The following is a 20,063-nucleotide window of genomic DNA, read 5'->3' on the forward strand; positions in this document are numbered from 1 at the left end:
GTTAAAATAGGTGCCTCCCTAATGGCACAAAGAGTTAAAGCACAGCACTATGAAATTATTGCCAGCCACTGAAGTATGGGTTCAATTCCCAGCCAAGGAGATACCCGCATCAGACTTTTTCTGTCTCACCTGCTATTCCCCTCAACAATGTATCTCAGTACTGATGTTCCCTACTTTTCTCTGGTGTATTCGCTCACCTTCCCTGACCCCGATACCTCTAGAATGTACCCCAGTTCATATATGCATAAATAAATAATCTTTTTCAAAAAAAAAAAAAAGGTAGAAGGCCCTCCCTGGTGGTGCAGTGGGTTAAAGCACAGTACTGCAAGCGAGACGCTGCCACTTTGGTGCAAGTTCAATCCCTGGCCCAGGAGATGACCACATGGTGCAGCAGACCTCTTCTGTCTAGCTCACTACTCCCCTCAGCAGTGTTCTTCATCGATCTACCTGATCTGCTCCCCACTCTGTCTCTGGTGAATCCTCTGTCCTGTACCCCAGTTCTGTATGCATAATTCTTTTAAAGATTTATTTATTTATGCAGACAGAAATGCGGTACAAGCCTGAGGTGCAGGGGCAGTGAGAGGATTCACCAAAGACATAGTGGGGAAGAGAATAGGCAGACAAACGAAGTACACTGCTCAGGGGAGCAGGAGGTGAGACAGGAGAGGTCTGCTGCACCATGTGGGTTACCTCTGGGGCCAGGAATTGAATTTATCAACGTTAAAAGAAAGAGAAGACACAAGGAAGTGGAAAGCTATTCCCTGCATGTGGACTGGAAGAATCAACATTATTAAATGGCCATCTTACCTATTGCAGTATACAGATTCAATATAATATCTCTGAAAATTTCAATGGAATTTTTCAAAGGAAAAGAGCAAATAGCATTGAAATTTATGTTGCACAACAGACAACAGACTCCAAATAGCCAAGACAATTCTGACAAAAAAGGATGAAATTATCCTACCAAACTTCACACTATACTATAAAGCTATTGCAATAAAAACAGTATGGTAAAGAAATAAAAAAAGATACACAAAGCCACAGAACAGAAGAACTGAATGCCCAGAAATAAACCCATTCATACAAGGATAGTAATTTATGACAAAGGAATCAAAAGATTACAATAGAAAAAAGGAAAAGTCTACAATAAATGGTGTTAGGAAAGTGAGCAGCCACTTGGAAAAGAATGATATTAGAGAGCCTTTCTTGGTGAGGCAAAAGGTTGGGACATAATACTGCAAGCTGGCCACAGCCGCTTCAGTGCCAGTTCGATCCCCGGCCCAGGAGGTGACCCACATGGCGCGGCAGACCTCTCCTGACCTGCCCGCTACTCCCCTCAGCAGTGTACTTCATCAATCTGCCTATTCTGCTCCCCACTCTGTCTCTGGTGAAACCTCTCACCACTCCTACACCTCTGGCTCATACCCCAGTTCTGTATGTATAAATAAATAAATCTTTCCCAAAACAAGAATAATACTAGAGCTTTGTCTTACACTATACATTAAAATTAACTCAAAATGAATTAAAGACTTGGCTATCAAACTTGAAGCCAAAAAAATGCAAAAAAAAAAAAAAAAACAGGGTAAACACTCCATGACATTGATGTCATTCCAAAAGCAAGGGAAACAAAAGTAAAAATAAACAAATGGGAGTACTTCAAACTAAAAAGCTGCTCCGTGAAAGAAATTATCACTGAAACAAAAAGACAGCCAACCAATGGGAAAAAATATTTCCATATCACAGATTTTCCAGGGGCTACTATACAAGATCTAAAAAGAGCACAAACAAATCAACAAAAAGGTAGCAAATAGTCCAGTCTAAAACTGAGCAGAGAAGCTGAATAGGCAAAAAATTCTCGAATAACAAAACCAAAAAAATGGAACAAAGTACTGCTTACCACCATATCAGAGAAATGCAGTACCACATTGGGATACCACCTTATATCTGTGAGAATGACCCATATCACAAGGACCAGAGAAAACAAATATTGTTCAGGGTATGTAGAAAATAATCTTCCTACACTATTGGGAATGTAGCTGGTCCAATTCCTATAGAACACAGTATGGAGATACCTCAAAACACTGAAAACAGAGTTATTTATGATCCAGCAAATCCATTCCTAAGTATCTATACCTGGTGGATGCAAAAGCATCAATTCAAAGGGATATATGCATTCCTATGTTCACTGCAGCACCACTTATAACAGCTATGGAAAGACACTTAAGTGCCCAACAGCAGATAAGAGGAAGGATTAAGATGTGTGATGTATATGTATAAAATTGAATACTATTCAGCTAAAAGATGAAATCTTGCCATTGCTGACAACATAAGCAGAACTGGAAGGGATTATGCTTAACAAAATAAGTCATCAGGAGAAAGATAAACAATAGATCTCATTCATATGCAGAATATAAAGGGACAAAATGAAAGAATAGAAATACCCTAAAGCAAAACAAACCCTAGAAAGCTAACTCTGGAACTGAAGCTATCAAAGGAGGAAATGGTAGGGAAGAAAGAGGGAAAGGATGTCCAATGGACTAAGGTGGGAAATTATGGACATTTTGGTGGTGGGTATGGTGTTACAACATCATCTGAAGACATGCCATCCTATATCCCTCAATGATATGTAGTCTTATAAACTAATATTATTCACATTAAAAATAATACAACCATAAAATAAAACATTAAGCAAGTTAGAAACACTACAGAATTGTATAGTGAAACAGAACTACCATTTGTAAAGGTAGACATTATTTATTTATTATAAATCAGCTTGATCTATATAGACACATATGTATCCTACCTTCTGTTAAGTCTTATTTGTAAGTAAAAGGATGATGTCATCATGAGAATATACATAAAACACATATATACTCAATGTATACAATCATGTATACAATGATTTATTACAAAAGGTGGGTAAACTGCAAGTGGTTTATCCTTAACCTATTTTTTACATAATTTTTTAAAAAATTTTAGGAAAATCACATTACAGCTCAAACACTTAAATACAAACTTGGTAAAAATATATTTTTTCATATCCTACTATTTTCAAGTAAATTTTTCTTTGTCATTTAGATAAAGCTATCCTTAATATTCTTAAAACATTTTTTTTTCCTCAACAAGAATTATCACACCATTGTTTTGAACATTACATTAAAAAGTAATCATCAAATTACTAACCTCCTGTATCCCGAGGCAAAGATAATAAATGCTATCAGGTGCATAATTCTCTCCATTTGGCCTTCGGATCTCATTGACAAAATGAGCTAACCCATAGTTAAGTTCAGCCATGGTGTGAGAAAGTAGATCCTCTTTTAACTTTACTGACTTAGCTATAAAGAAATAAAATTTTAAAATGTAGTAGTTATTGTTTACTGTCTTACTGATTAAGAAGGTTTCTGAAATTAATCTATAGAAATAATTAAAAGTAAAACAAAAGCTGTATATAAATGTCCTTAAAATTTTAAAGCATTTTTTTAATTAAAGGTAGTTAATAACAAATCTTGATTCTGAATTAGATGTAGGTGGAGAAGGAAAAAAAAAAAAAATCAAAGCACTTACTAGATTTTAGCTCATCTAACACCAGAAGATCTTCATCAAGTTGCCTAGTTTTGACCCAATGTTTCCATGCGTTCACACCATATGTATATTTAAAAGGAAAGCTGCATTCTGAATTGTCAGAACTATCATCATGAGACTGATACTCTGACACAGCTTTTCTCTTGGCTCCCTATTAATAAAACACCATTGTAAAATGTTTTATTTTAAGTATGAATTATTTCATGATTTTATGAAAGCAATTTCTCAACAAATACAGCTATAAAGAGAAATTTAAATAAATAAGAATTAAAGCTTAATATGAAATAAAAGTATTATAATACAAATTGAAGAACTTTTAGTTGCCGTGTTACATTGAATGACCCAGACAACTCCTTTTCACTTTCCTAATAAAACTGCTTGCTGTAGGAAAGTTTTAAATATTGATGGAGTACAATTTACCGATTTTCCCCTCATTTCCTGTGTTCTTGGTTTCCTATCTAGGGAAACCAAAGTCATAAAGATTTAGACCTATGTTTTCTTCTAAGACTTCTAAATTTTTAGTTCTTACATACTAGCCTGACTTATTTTGAGGTATTTGTGGAACGTGTCAAGTAGGAATCCAACTTCATTGTATTACAGGTATTCATTTTTTAATTTTCTTTTTGAGGAAATTTATGAATATCACCTTTTTTTGGTTCTCATTTGATCTTATTTCATGCTGGAAATCAGAAATACAGAGGGACATTGATAAAATATTTAAAACAACTATAACTCTTAATGCATTTAAATTTGGTCTATCTGAATGATCAAACTACTCAGCAAGTCTTCCAAGTGCTGGAATACTTAAAACAGACAAGATAAATCGTGTATTTCAATCTCACTGTTAAGATTTTAGTCTTATCAAAAATAATGGAAAAAACCATTCTTCAGAAAATTGTCTCAATTCTTGTCAAAAAACTGTTAATTTACTTTTTTAGTATGCGTCAACCTTTTATCTATGTCAACCTCTTATGAAGTTATAAAGAAAAACTAAGTGTGTTAATATTCACTCTTCTATGAAGTAACATATCTAAGACATTTTTCTACTTATAAATTACCTTCTAGAGAGTCTGAAATTTAAATTTCCAAATATCTTACCATTCTCAGGCAAACCTGAAGACCACTGTATTCTTATTCTATACCAATAGAGATATTACTATACAAAGATACTACTACGTGAATTTAATACTGCTAAATTTTATACCTTTTTTTTAGATCGAGGTCTAGGTTGTTCCTCATATTCTTCTCCAAAAACAGGGGGTAATAAAAATTCATTCTCCATATCAAGCTCCTCAGCAGCTAGCAAATGAATCAGAAGACCTTTCATTTCAAAACTTAACAGTTTAGATACATATATAACATAAACACAGCCAACAAAGAACCACAGAATGTAAATAAGTACCCATTTTGGAATAACCTGTCCTAAGTTGGAGAATTCATGACTTTCTATACTTAAACTGGTCCATGAGTTTTGATAAATCCTGCTCGGACTTTTAAAATATATGTACCATGAAATCTTCATAGAAATGCATGTCATAAAATTATTGTAACTTGAAATTCAATTAGAAGATCTAAATGTTCTCAGTACAAATCTGTTTGTTAACTCTCTTCCAAAACAAAATGCTTTACATCCTATTTAATGTCCTTATAAGACACTGATAGATTTTTTTTAATAATGAAAAAAGTAGGACACATTTCTTTTACAACAAAAGACTTAAAAGTAATTTTTCCCTATGAAAGTAAATTTACTTTTCAAAATCATCTTAAGAAAAAACTATTACTATTTTAGTTAAAGATACCTTTTTGTTCTTTTCTCTACCTTAAAATTTTTCTATAATAAATTACTTGGCAAAAATGTCTTTTTAAGAAAAGAACATACAATTTAATTCTTCATCTCATTTTAGACATAAAGAAAAAAAGTGAGTATTAAGGTCAGTGATATGAACAAATGAATGTTTAAAGATCATAACCACAATTTTAACTCCACAATAAATTTTACAACACACTGAAAAAACAAAACAGCCTTTAAGTACCTCTGGGAAAATCTATTTCGATATCCAAATCTGGTTCATATGGTACATCAGGCATGATGGGCTGTGTCTCTAAGTCAGAATTCTTCAAGAGATCTGAACCAATTATGTCTGCTTCAATAATTACACCTGTAATCAATGCATAATGTCATTAGAAATCAAAATAGAAAACTTCAATAGTACCTACATTTAATCTGGCAAAAGTGAGTTATTTAATTGTAAATGCAAAACAAAAATACTTAATATGCAACTAGAAAGGTATATTTTGAAATGCAAACTACTTATAAACTACATAATTCTAATCAGATAATCCTGAGTATAAAATAACTTTTAACCCTATAAAGTTTTGACTGCCCTTTTCCAAAAGTTATTATTACGTCCTTTGAGAGTAAAACAACTAATATGTTGAATATTTCTAAAAGTAATCATATCAAAAATAAACTAACAAAAAAAAGTAAACTAATGATGGTGGATAACTGCCGTTTTCAACATTGTTTTTAACGGTGAACCAAGGTTTTCTACATTGTCTTAATAGTTGACTTATTTACAATTATTTTCCAAAGTTCTGATCAGGTGCATGGAAAATCTTTTCTATTGTAACCCACAATAAAAATTAATTTCATCCAGTTTAGGGTAGTGGGAAACAGGAAGGCAAACAAACCATGTATATACATTAGCAACAAAGAATGCATAAAACACACCTTTTCTATAAGTAATTCACACTGACTTTTTCTTGCTTTCACTTCATTTTTTAAAGAAAATAAAAAACATTGTTATATTAATTTCACAATTCTAAAAAGTGCTTGACAATGTCCAATTATAAAATACATAGAATGTATGTTTCTATTCTAGGATAAAAAAAAATTAAGCAGCTGAACCAAGAATAAACATTCCACGCAAAAGAATGATATCAATCCATTTACCATTTGGTAAGCACTGTCCTACCATAAAACTAAGATAAACCCTGGTTTAGATAATGAAAATTATTAGTATAATTGACCACTGAACAGCATGGCCTTCAACTGCTTCAGTCTACTGATAAGCAGATTTTCTTTAATTTTTTTCTTAAAAATTTACTTATTTATGCATACAGAACAGGCTAGATGTGCAGGGGCATGGAGAAGACCCACCAGAGTCAGAGTAGGAAGCAAATCTATGCATACAGAACTGGGACACAGGCCAGATGTGCAGGGAGGGTGAGAGGACCTACAAGAGTCAGAATGGGGAGCAGAACAGGCAGACCAATGAAGCACACTGCTGAGGGGAACAGTGGGTGAGACAGGAGAGGTCTGCTGCTCCATGTGGATCATCTCCTGGGCAGGGATTGAACTTGCACCAAAGCAGCCACAGCCAGCTTCCCAATGCTGTGCTTTAACTATTGCACCACCAGGGAGGGCCCAATCATAATTTCTTATAAACAGACAATATAAACTCACAGTGTTAAAAAATACAGTATAATGCTAGTAATTTATTTTCTTTTTCTTGTAAATTTTCTTAATAATTTTCTCTTAGCTTTACTTAAGAGCAAAGCCTATAATTTATTAAAAAGAATGTATTTCTTTCTAGCAAGGTGTACGGTCAAAAATAGATTTTGGGTGAGTCAAAAGTTATACATGGGGGCCCTCCCTGGTGGCGCAGCGGGTTAAAGCACTGCACTGAGAAGCTAAAGCCACTTCCGCATGAGTTCGATTCCCGCCTGCCCTGGAGGTGACCACATGGCGTGGCAGACCTCTCCTGACCCGCCCACTGCTCCCCTCAGCAGTGTACTTCGTAGATCTGCCTGTTCTGCTCCCCGCTCTGTCTTGGTGAAGCCTCTCGCCGCCCCTAAGCCTCTGGCCTGTACCCCAGTTCTATATGTACAAATAAATAAATCTTTAAAAAAAAAAAGTTATACATGGATTTTCAACTATGTTGGAGGGGGATAATCAGCACCTATAGCTTCAGTATGACTCAAAGGTCAACTGTACAATCAATAAAAGTTAATTTGGGAATAACTATTACAAAATAAGTGTTGAGTAGTTATGGAAGCCTAGAACAAATTAATTTTGTATATTACTCCATTAGAACAAGAATAATTTTGAGGTTGATTTTACAAACAAGTGAAATCCTACTACGATTAAAACAGCGACTATAATCCCTTCTTAAAACGGGAGACTGGCATAAGAAAGCACCTGCCTAAATATAGAGCAGATCTCTTAGTAGAAAATACATTTTGGTTGCAATGCTTCTCCATTCTAATATCAAGCTGAAACAGAATGCTGTATCCTAAACATATGATAACATTACATTTATTAAAAACCAACATTATCTACTTCTTCACAAGGTTTAATATACTGTAGCTTACTATGAACACTGGCAGCTTCTGTTTTCCCCTCATCTTCAGTCATCATATCTGTCATTGTAAGCATCTCTGAATCAAGAGAATCTGAAGAAACTTTGCTTTTTAGCTCCTCAACTACTGCAGGAATTTTTTCACTGCTGTCCAGTGGGGCAGGCAGAAAAACAGGAACTGGCACCTAAGTAATCAAAGTATTTATTGTTAGGTTTCCTAAAAATTAAAAGGTATTTTTCCATATTAAAAATTACTTTGATACAACATATATTTTATAATTCCATTTTGAATAAAAGCTTTGGAAAGAACATGTTATTAAAACTAAGACAATAAATTTATGACAAAGAAAACTCATAAGTAATCACCTTTGAAATAAAAATGAAAGAATTTTGGAGGTATTCCTGTTTGGAAGTATTTCTATCCTGTAGAGGATTATGCTAGTCAAGCTTTGAGATAGTATCCTAAGAATTACAAGTGATTCAGGATGAAATAAAATGTTATTTTATATAAAACACTACATGATTCAATCTAAGCCTAAGGCTTCACAAATTTTTCTAAAATATAACACACAGTATGTGTAAAGCACACAGAGACATCTGCTAACTTCACTATTAAGATGACTACTTACCTGACTAAACATATTTCTAACAGAGAAACCATGAATTAACTGTTGAAAAAAGGCAAAGACTCAACCCTCTTTTAGTAGCTTTGTTATTAAGGCAGCAATTGAACACCTACACCTGAAAAATCTCGATGAAAAAGAACTTAAAATCTGACTTACAGGAACAGGAACTGTAGTAGGAACAGGAATATTCTGACTGTACATGTGCATAGGGACTGGGATATACACAGGCACAGGGATAGGCACTGGGACATACTCTGTCTTCCAATTATCATCTAAAAACACAAAACGTGTTAAAGGAGCAATGTTAACTAGCACCTATTTATAGCTGCTCAGAGTTAAAATTATTTGGTAACAAAGAAAAATGTAAGTGCTTTGGTACCCATTTTAAAGAAATTCTTAGTTTTTACAGGATTGAGTAACTTAAAAGTAATACAAACAATAAAACTGAAAGCAGTAACTATCATATAAAACACATAGGCTTTAATATAAAGAAAATATCCTTTAAAGACATAAATACAGTTCCAGATACCCCTCATAACCCACCCAAAGTTTAATTTAATCACAACAGAACCAAGTTTTAAAGCTGAAGAAAGCACATATTTGAATTATTTCATCTCATGCCAACAAGGAAACAAAATTGCTACAACTACAGAACACACTTAGAGATTATCTCAGAGGAAACACTATTAATTTTAGTGGATCTTAGCCCCAAGGAAATTTTTGATATGGCATTTTTTCACTTATCTCATATTTGAAGACTTCATCAGATACTGATTTCCATTAATGATTCTAAATACGCTATATTCTCAAGTTAATTTTTAAATTAGATATGTAAAATCAACAGAAATGACAAAGTCACTAAACAAATCTATTCTGTAGACTATTATTTCAGAAAGGTATGCATTTTACTAAATAAGATATAAATATAGGTATTAAGTGCATATGTCAAACTTTCTAAGTTACCTGTCTGACAAGATTTGGTCTGCATGTGAGGTTTACAATAAGTAGCTTTTGTCATTGTTAAAGGTTTGCAAAGAACTGCTTTGTTCTTCATCTCTTTGTTAGGTGTTGGAGAGGGGGGTGGTGCTGAGCCCTATAAAGAAGCAAAGAAAAAGCATTTTGTTTTTGCCTCTCAGCTTTATCACTTCCAGGTATTGAATACCTGGAAACACACAAAAACAGAATAATATAACCAAATTATGCTATTATCACAACATCTATCAGAATATAAATTGGAAGGAACAATATAAATCTTTCATACTGACTGGCAAGTGGAAGTACAATTTTTTCATTCATTATACAAAATTTTCTCATCTTCAAATGATTTTTTTTTTAAATGAAGACACTTCTCACTACTAGTACAAATGCTAGGTTGTTAGCCTAAATTTTCAAATTAACTAAACTCGCTTAAATTTATTTGCAAAAGAAAAATCATGGCTATCTGATACTCTAGCACCCTCTATTGGATAAACAGTTTATATGTTTGAAAAGAATTACCAAAAATAGTATCAAACTTCAAGCTGTATTTCCTCTGTCCCATCAATTGCAATTTTAGAAATTTATCCTATGGTTTCTCTAAATGTTTTACCATGTTCACTGCAACAATATTTGAAACAGAAAACAAACACACCCCCCCACACACACACACAAATACATACACACAAAATCTAAAATAAGCTGAAGCTTTGTCAATAAGAGACAGAGTGTTCCCATATCTTCTACTAGGGAGAAGAAAAGTACTGAATACTAATACAGTCAATTCTCATTATTTGGGGTAGTTAAGTTCTATACTGATGCCATTAACAATGATGAAGTGAATACTAAGCCACTGTTCTAAAAGAAGTACAGTGCTATGAGGGTAAGGTTTCTTATAGCCTCTAGGTTACAACATTTACATCAACTAATCAATACTTATTTCTTTCAAAAACACTTTACATGTATTTTTAACAGTATTCCTTTATAATGTAACAACATTTTTGTGTAAAACACTACTGTACCATGATTATCAACTTTACTATGGCATGTTCACACATGAACAGTTCACAAATATAATGCACTGTAGGCACACTATTGGGACTTATATTCTATGTCATGAACATATGCTGTGCATTGCAAATAAGGTCCTGGGAGGGGAAGGATATCAAGAACTTAGTCTTAATGAAAATATTAACTAACTTCTGACTGTTGGTGGAGCTGCAGAATATGCAATGGAGCAGTGTACTGTGTGATTAAACCTTTCAACTTTCAGCTGCCCATGAAAATCAAGACAGAATTGAAGAAACTTATTCTGCAGAAAAGGAAGATGTCGATGAGAAGGCATGATGACATCTGCAGTTCTACTTCAGAAGTTTGGCCCTTTTAAGTTGTTGATGGTGTCAAAGATTTTCCCATCCAAACTGGCTTCAAATATTCTATCAGCCTTGTCTGGCTTGCCTTTGCACCTCAAATCTTTTCAGCATCTTGATATAAGATGTAAAAACAATGGTTGGTGAATTTGAGGCTTTACTTCTACATAGGGTCAAATTCTTTCATGAATTCCATTCCAATATTCTGGCTATTGTCAGATGAACAATTCTTGGAGTCTATAGCTGACATTCACTACTAACTCTGATGCCATTTTCTGCTACCATATGCAGGTCTTCATAAATGAGCCATCTCTACTAAAATTTCTTCCATATCTTCTTCCCACATGACCTCAAAGCCTTCTCCACTTATTTGTAAAATATTGTTTTAACACTTTATTTTCTGTAAAACCTTCAAAAATTTGTAATTTTTCAGAGTATGTGAAACACTTTCCCAACAATAGTTAATAGACAACTTAATGCTGTCCCAAGTTGTGCCAACATAACCAATAATGTTGCGTATAGTAAGTGGATTCCAGTGGTATCTCTGCTGATTTCCTTTATTGGCATCAAGAGCTCTCTCATGTAGTAAGCTTTGAAAGCTTTAATGATGCCCATATCCAAGGGACTGGATGAGGTACACAGTATTTGGGGTCATAATTAAAAAGAACTATATTGATATGGGCATTCCTTTGAGCTCCTTGCAGTAGTGGGCATTCCCCTAATAACATCTTAAATGCAAGGATTTTGTTCTGGAGATATTGTTCAAATTCTGTGGAGAAGCAGTTGTGGAACTCATTCCAATATTTGGGTTGAATCTGTTTCCCTTTAAGTGTTCATGGACTTAAGACTGTACACCAGGAGGGATTTGCACCTAAAGTTACACCCTTGATGTTGGCACCCAATGGCAAGATTGTAAGGTTTTTTTCTAAAGTCAGAAACGTTGGAGATATCTTGTATCATAATGATTCATTTGTAAACAACTTGTAAAAACACTCTAACCTCATCAGCACTGAATACTTAATTGTCCATTTAATCCCTCTTCTGCATAATAGCAGGAACCACCTTGCCTACAAGGTCTGTATTTTGTTTTTCTTTAAATTAATGTATTTATATTTTACATCATTGTTCTTTTTTTGAAAAGGCCTGTATTTTTTATACATTATTACTTTAAAATGTGTAAGCCAGTCAGCACTTAGAAAAGAGGGGTTTAACATTTTCTTAGTCCAGAGTAACATGCTGTGAACTGAAAGTCTCATAATATCTTTCATTGTGCTTTTCTAAAATATCAGCTACCAAGAACATGAATCCACAATTCAAGTTACAACTGCATATTTTCCATAGCTTCACCATTCACTATAGATTTTCCATCATTATTTTTAGTGCTTCATGTACAGCTGAATTTAGCTTGTTTATTGGATATACCATGTTGTTGATTAATGAACACTGAACTTATACTAAGCTAACAATGCTTATCTCACACAATATATTGCTTCTGTAAAACACACAGCAGCCTTCCTTTGCTGAAAAACACTAAAAGGCACACTAACAATATGCTTGGGGGACCCTTTAAATAACAACATCACCAAAAGAAGCACAAAAATACAAATTTCATTGCGCTAATTAGGGTAGGAAAAGAACACTTGTTTGCAGTATAAGATAAGAAAGCAAAACCTTAAGTTGTTCAACTTCAGTGGTTAAGACAAACCTCAGATGAGTCATTTTCACCATTCTGCATGTCTGCAAATATCCTCTAAAGTGCCATAAATTTAGGTATTTCAAACAAATTTTAGACAGTAGGCAAGTTGGCAAATAATGAAGATCAACTATATGTAAAGCATGTGCCATCTTAAAAATGTTATCTATGTATACAGTTAAAGGTGCAGAAGGGTATTACAAATCATATATATATATATACAAACCCAAGGGGGCTTGTACTAGTATGAGTTTTCTATTTATCAAACCATATAATTAATCAGGTATAAGAAATAGTCATAAATAATGAGCTAGAGAAATTGGCTTAATATTACTGCTTTGTTTGTCAGACAAGTCACTCAATCTCTTATGCCTCAATATCCTCAATTGTAAAATATGAAGACAAATTTACCAAACAGCTATTGAGCAGCTTTTACATACCAAGCACTCAGTAAATGCAGTACAAACTAAAAAATTATCTAGAATTCCCACATAAAAGCCAAGGGTTCAAAATCATATCCCAGGATTGCTCAGTGTTTTATGTCCTCTTATCCTGCAAATATCATGTCAATAAACAGTAACCAATTGGTGAAAACCTATCCTTCAAAACTGCTTCACAACTTTCCCACTAGTCAACAAACAGCATCTGTAGCTATTTATAATAAATACCACAGAAAGAAAAAATAATGAAAATTATAGTTACAAGAGTCCTCATCTGATGACAATTTGCCACATGCAGGGGCAGTGTTAGACACAATGCCTGCATTCTTCCACAATGCTCTAACTACAATGTGGTATTCTATAGTAGGGCATTTAGGAGGTGATTAAGTCATAAAAGCAGACTCCAAAGAACAGAAATAATGCCCATATAAAAGAGACACCACCACCCCCAAGAGAGATCTTTCCACCATGTGAAGGGACCCAAAGAAGGCCATCTATGAACTGGGAAGCAGGGTCTTGATTTGGAATTCCTCATTACCAGAACTGCAAGAATAATTTCTATTGTTTGTAAGGCATTCAGTTTGTGATATTCTGTTAAAACAGATCAAACACATTAAGATACTGTCTGAAGCACCAAAATTACATATTTCATGAAATATGTGTTTAATCCTCACAACACCCTAGGTGGTAGGTCTTAGCACTCCTATTTCACAAATGAGGAAACAGAAACTCAGAAGTTACACAATCTGATAAATATGACAGCTAAAATTGTAACATCAGAATTTAAGTAGATTCCTCTCATGTCAAAGCCTATGTTCTTTACCTAATACACCTATCTTTAATTATGAGACATGGCACATAATGGCCCCAGCTGTTTAGTACTTACTATATGATGACTCTAAGGTAGATACTATCTTCATCACCATTTTACAAATAAGTACATTCACACAAACAACAGTGAAGTAACTTGCCCAAAATTATGTATTAAAGGGATCATCCTTTGAAGTTTATGGGTAGGGAATTAAAGGATCCCGAAAACTTACAGAGAAAAAATGGAAGAGGATTTTTCATAAGACAAAAACGCAATTGCTGCAATGGCATACTGACTTTTCCTTCCCCAATAATAACATTCCTTCCTTCCTTTTATTGTAGAAAGGGCTTCTGAAAGTCTTTTCAAAAGCTTATATTTTTCAGTTAAGTTTAGGGAACTGCCTTATGTTCACAAGATAATATAACAGGTGATTATCTTTACATTCTTCATCAGGGACAAAAAATACCTGGTATTAAAATAGGATTATTTTACTGAATACTGTTATGTACTTCTAAATTATAAAATTTAAACATATATTTCCACAAATAGGGGACAGATATGAGAGAAAAGCAAAAGAAATATCACACCTTCTCAGATTATTAATTACTGGCATCAAAAACAAACAGAAAGGAAATAAGAGCACCAACCTTTCAACTTTATCAGAGATCCCAAACTGTGGTTACACATTAAAATCACCCAAAGAACTTTTCAAACATACAGAGTTTCTGTCTTGGGGCCCAGGCATTGGGAGGTTTTGAAAACTGAACAGGTGATTCTAATGTATTGCCAGAGGCGAGAACCACTGATTAATGGCTAATCATTAACTATTAATTCACTAGACCAGAGGCTCATTGTGATGCCAATAAGTGGACTCCTTTAAAAAAGAACTTACCTTGCATAAGTGTCTATAAATATTGAGTATTTTAACACTTAGACTTAGCATACACAGGGCAGGGTCACCGCTCTTCACAATGAGGCAAAGCATTGCTTCTTCTCTTTAATAGCCATTACATACAATGCATTCAACCACTTAAAAGCAGTTTTACTTTCAAAAGGAAGGAATCCCAGGACACAATATGGACACTTATTTTGAAAGTCATAGCCCCAAACTTAAATCTAAATTTGAAAAATAGATGGACAAAGCCATAAATAATGACACAACTTAGCCTTTCACCATCATTTCCCATAATTCCACCACTGATCCCTTTTAAGGTTGGCCCTAATGAGCAGTTTTGCCAAAGAACATGCCCTTAGTACATTATTCTTTCTTTTTACACAGATTCTCCCCACCCACCAACCTGGTAACCTTCTATTCAATTTAAGTGTTTTCAGTCTTTTTCACAGTTACCAGGACAAGATAGTCAATCATTCAAAATATACTATTAGTGATGTCTTACAAGTATATCTATCATGGGCCTCCTAATCAAATACCATTTAAACCACCTCCAATTTGAGTACAAGTCATAATTAATTCACTTTAATAGTCCTTAGCTGTTATGAAAGTACTGATTAAATATCAGGCAATTAGCTGAGTGTTTAAACTGTTTCAACAGAGGAAACTAAAATTAATGGCTAACACATTACTTATGCAACACTTACTGTTATTTTGGTTCGGGATGTCTGACAACCTTGATCTAAAAATATAAATAAATTTGAAGTTAGTTTCTTCAGAATGTTCTAAATCCATATGCCTCATTAAATTTTATTGATTTTTAAAACTGTTACTGAAGAAAGGATTTTAAGCTATTGTAAGAATAAAAAATTTGAGTATTAAAACAAAGAGCTAAAATCTCATTTTCCCATTTGTCACCTCAAAGTACTCAATGCTTTTAATTTTAAATAAGTCACATCTTATAAAGGGTTGTTGTTCCTCCCAAACTAACATATAGCATATACAATTTGTTAAAATTAATTTTCACTAAAACATGGAAGCAGCCCAAATGCCCAAAAGTAGATGACTGGATAAAAAAGATGTGGTACATATATACAATGGAATATTACTCAGCAACCAAAAAAGAGAAACACATGTCTTTTGCAGCAACTTGGATGGAACTGGAAAAGATCATGCTTAGTGAGATAAACCAGAAAGAGAAAGAAAAATAGCGGATGGTTTCACTCATAGCAGGAGTATAATGCACCAGGTGGAAAATAACAAAAATAATGAACAGCCATATACCAGAGACATTTTGTGGGGATGGAGTGGGGAATGGGATCAAAAACGGGGTGGAGGGAGGGAAATGCACGGGATTATGGTGATGGCACATGGGTGACTTGGTGATGGGAAACCCGCGGGGATTACAATTGAGATGGAAAAAAAAATGTACAAAATGATGTAAAAATAAACTTTTGTAATAAAAAAATTAATTTTCACTTAAATTGCAGCTAACAAAAAATTGACAACAGAATTTTCTAGAATTTTTCTTTTAAATTTGTTTAGCAAAAAAATCAAAATGTGTTTAGCTTCTTTCCACTCCAACAAGACTCTTTTCAACTGGCATTAAATTTTTAAAAGGGAGGAAAATGAAATGTGATACATCTATTAAGACACCATAGAGGGTATTTCCACCCACAGAACTTTGAATTTAAAGCTGCTACTAAACTATCTCCAAAATTAATTATTATTATTATGATAACTTCAAAAATAAGAAACTAAAGACTGCTGCATAGGTTTTAAGTTCTTTCCTAGATTATCACATACCATAATGTAAGTTTTCAGGTCCCTTCTGAGTTGTCATATTGGGCTCATTTTGCTGACAGTAGAACCGTAATAAGCAATGTTGGTCACAGAAATGCTTCATTTCCCCACGCCACTGCACTCTCTCTTTAAGAGTTCCTTGAGATTTACAACAGTCACACCTTGCAGCCTTAATAAAAGGAAAGTTATCAGACATTTTGAATTAGAAGATTTTAAAAGTCAGACATGTATTTTAAAATGTTTCTAGAAGTTAGTGATAATTACCAAATGTGATAAAATAGCTGATAAAAAAATAAAACTGTAATATAAGTCACAAATATATATATAGTACAAGCACAATAAACAGAAGTGGGAAAATGGAATAACTTATCTAATCATAAAAATTTCTTTCTATACTCACCCAGTAAGAAGAGAAATACAATGAGTGGACCAAAAGAAATAATTAATTTCAAACATAGTTCTTTTCTGAATTAATTTCTGACCTAGCTAGAGCAAAATTTCCTGTGATTGTTAAAATTACCTTTTGGCTTAACTAACAACTTAGATGTTTTGACAAAGCAATAAGTAATTTGTATTTCATGATCATCATTGCTATGGTTTTTCCTCAGTACTAATTTATGCCCCAACAGGAGTTCTTTAAATAAATACAATGTAAAAATTCTTATTCAGGAATATTAACATATGATTGTGTTGCAAAGAGGTCTTATGCTGCAAACAAACCCGAATGTTAGAACATAGGCTCTTTTTTCTCCAGGTTATTTCTCCTGCTAAATAAATGTTCAGTGAATGAAGATTCACTGTATAAATTATGATTAATGAGTGATGTCACTATCACACTTTTTGTCCAAAACTTTTGAGTTCAAATTGTATGTTGCTGCTAATCTTAGTAATGTTAGCAGTTAATATCAAGCAGGTTTTATTTTGAACACCAATGACAAAGTTCCTATTTAAAATTCTCACAAGCCACTAGCTATTATTTAAAATAACTAATGAATTACTTCAGGATTCAATTTTTTTTCCCTTTCATAATTAATAATCAAAGAAAAAACAAAACACAGGAAGTAATTGAACATTTAATATTCTGTTCATTTAATCTAAATTGTACAAGAACACATCAAAATTTAAGTTGTAGCTAATCTGCCTCATTCATAAAAAACCTGAAAAATAAAGGCCCAGCATGTTAAATCTACTTTTTATAATTCTCCTAACAGTATATTAGAAACTAAGATGCAGAGTAAGTGACTTGTCTAAAATTATGTATTAAAATTGCAGTCACCAAACAAAGTCAAAACCTGAGCTTACTTTTATACACTAAACTTAAAGTCAATCGAAAGACAAAATGAGTTAATATGAATAAACAGAAAATAAAAATCCTAATAGAAGGAAAATCTGCAAGGAGATACCAAATATAACATCTAAAATCTAAATCAATATATGCAAAATTTATTCAAATAACTACATATACTATGCTCATTCAAATACATAATACTCCCATTCACACAATATTTTAAGTCAAAAGCATAAAACCAAGCATATTACAGGCAAAGAACCAGAACAATGAGATCACTCAGTGTTTTTTAATTACAGGTAATTTATTTTTTATAGTAATCAGAGTGAAGGTCCCTTCTTCCAGAAGGTTCAAACAAACTTAGATGACTTTTACTCTATCTAAAGAAAAGAGGCAGAACATACCCATTTGTAAATGGAAACAAAATATGCACATATGTGTGAATATATATACTATATTCCTCCCAGGATGAAAGTATAGTAATAGAACTCAATATTAAATCCCAATTTAATGCCATAATCAAAGTTTAAAGGTTATGAACCCCTTTTTCTTTGTGTATTTGTGTTTTTCTCATATAACTACATATGCAAACTCCTATTAAACTGGAATTGAGCTATCAGGGAGTGGCTAACACTTTCAATGATCACTATTCCTTTCCAAGTACCAACACCACTTCTCCCAACCACAAGAGAGAACTCTTAGGAAAGCTTAATATTTCCATAATAAAAGGAATGAATGTGATTTATGTTTCTTTTAAAAAAAAAAAGTACACTATCATAAATACTTCATGGGGCTTTGCCAAAAAGAAAAGGAAAAATACCAGAAGGTTTCACTTATCGCAGGAGTTTAAGGATCAGGCGAGAATATAGTAATAATGAAATAGCTATATGCCAGAAACATTTTATAGGGGTGGGATGGGGAATGGGATCAAAAACGGTGGGGGGAGGGAAGTGCACTGGACTATGGTGATGGCACATGGGTGATTTTGTGATGGGTAGCCCACGGGGATTACAACTGAGATGGGAAAAGGCACAAAATGATGTAAAAATAAACTATTATATTGTTTTGATAAATAAATAGCAGGGGCTTTGTTATATAAATAAAAACTGATTCAAAAAATCCAATTATTAGGTAGGCATTATCCTCTTAATTCAAAAATCCTAATCCAAATTTCTCAGCTATTACAGTGACTGTTTCTTCAATAATTAACAAAAAAAAATAAAAATCATTCAACCTACACAGTACCTTGAATTTATTGCATAGTTTCTATTTCTCAATTTTTGTTGCTTATACATCCTTGTAGCTTTCCCAACAACTTGTTCCCCATTTCACCAATCAAACTTAATTTTGCCAGGGGGTGTAGGAGGTACCATGATTATATTTATACATAATAGGATTTTATAGTCATTTTGAAGAATTCTTATGACTCCACAGTAGGTATTTCTGAGTATAAATGAATGATTTACTTTTAAAAATATAAGTTAAAAAAATAGTAATAAAAGATATAAGGTCAGGTACTATACAGATCACTAAAGGGAAAGCAGATCTTCAGTTATCTAAAAGTATCTTTAAAGCAGTAACAGATATTCCCTATAAAATTTCAAAAAAGTTTAAATCAATTACTTACAAAAGTTTAAAGATAAAAGGTAAACTATAAAACTGAGGAATATTTTTAATTCAGTTATCTTTTTTTTTTTAAGATTTATTTATGCATACAGAACTGGGGTACAGGCCAGAGGTGCAGGGGTGGTGAGAAGTTTCACCAGAGACAGAGTAGGGAGCAGAACAACAGATCAATTAAGTACACCGCTGAGGGGAGCAGCAGGTGAGTCAGGAGAGGTCTGCCGCGCCATATGGGACACCTCTGGAGGAGGCGGGGATCAAACTCTTGCAAAAGTGGCTTTAGCTTCTTAGTGCTGTGCCCTAACCCGCTGCACCACCAGGGAGGCCTCTAATTCAGTTATCCTTTTACAACAAAGATTTAGTATAACATTACATATTAAATGATTAAAGCCCATAAGTTATACTGTTAAAGACTATTACAGAGCATTTACATTAAAAAGTTTCATATTGCCACTACTGGCTTATAAAACAAATCGAAATCTCTATTAAAGAACTGCAATTTTAACTATGGTGGTGGCACAGGGGTGATTTGGTGATGGGAAACCCGTGGGGATTACAATTGAGATGAAAAAAAAAATGTGCAAAATGATGTAAAAATA

At 33.4% G+C, this 20,063-nt stretch overlaps 1 protein-coding gene across 4 annotated transcripts in view; it reads right to left on the reverse strand.

Annotated features, from left to right (window-relative positions):
* ZMYM2 (zinc finger, MYM-type 2) overlaps positions 1-20,063 on the reverse strand; it is a 133,525-nt gene that overhangs the window by 24,731 nt on the left and 88,731 nt on the right. For all 4 annotated transcript variants that reach the window (XM_012723330.1, XM_012723329.1, XM_012723331.1 and 1 more), the window contains 9 exons: positions 16,557-16,722; positions 15,458-15,492; positions 9,533-9,662; positions 8,726-8,841; positions 7,957-8,128; positions 5,616-5,741; positions 4,787-4,881; positions 3,565-3,733; positions 3,184-3,335 (listed from right to left, as the gene is read on the reverse strand). In XM_012723330.1, the coding sequence (XP_012578784.1) occupies positions 3,184-3,335; positions 3,565-3,733; positions 4,787-4,881; positions 5,616-5,741; positions 7,957-8,128; positions 8,726-8,841; positions 9,533-9,662; positions 15,458-15,492; positions 16,557-16,722 (1,161 nt within the window). The remainder of the gene's footprint in view (positions 1-3,183; positions 3,336-3,564; positions 3,734-4,786; positions 4,882-5,615; positions 5,742-7,956; positions 8,129-8,725; positions 8,842-9,532; positions 9,663-15,457; positions 15,493-16,556; positions 16,723-20,063) is intronic.

This window comes from Condylura cristata, unplaced genomic scaffold, assembly GCF_000260355.1.
Source record: "Condylura cristata isolate star-nosed mole 26May11 unplaced genomic scaffold, ConCri1.0 scaffold00010, whole genome shotgun sequence".
Lineage (NCBI taxonomy): Eukaryota > Metazoa > Chordata > Mammalia > Eulipotyphla > Talpidae > Condylura > Condylura cristata.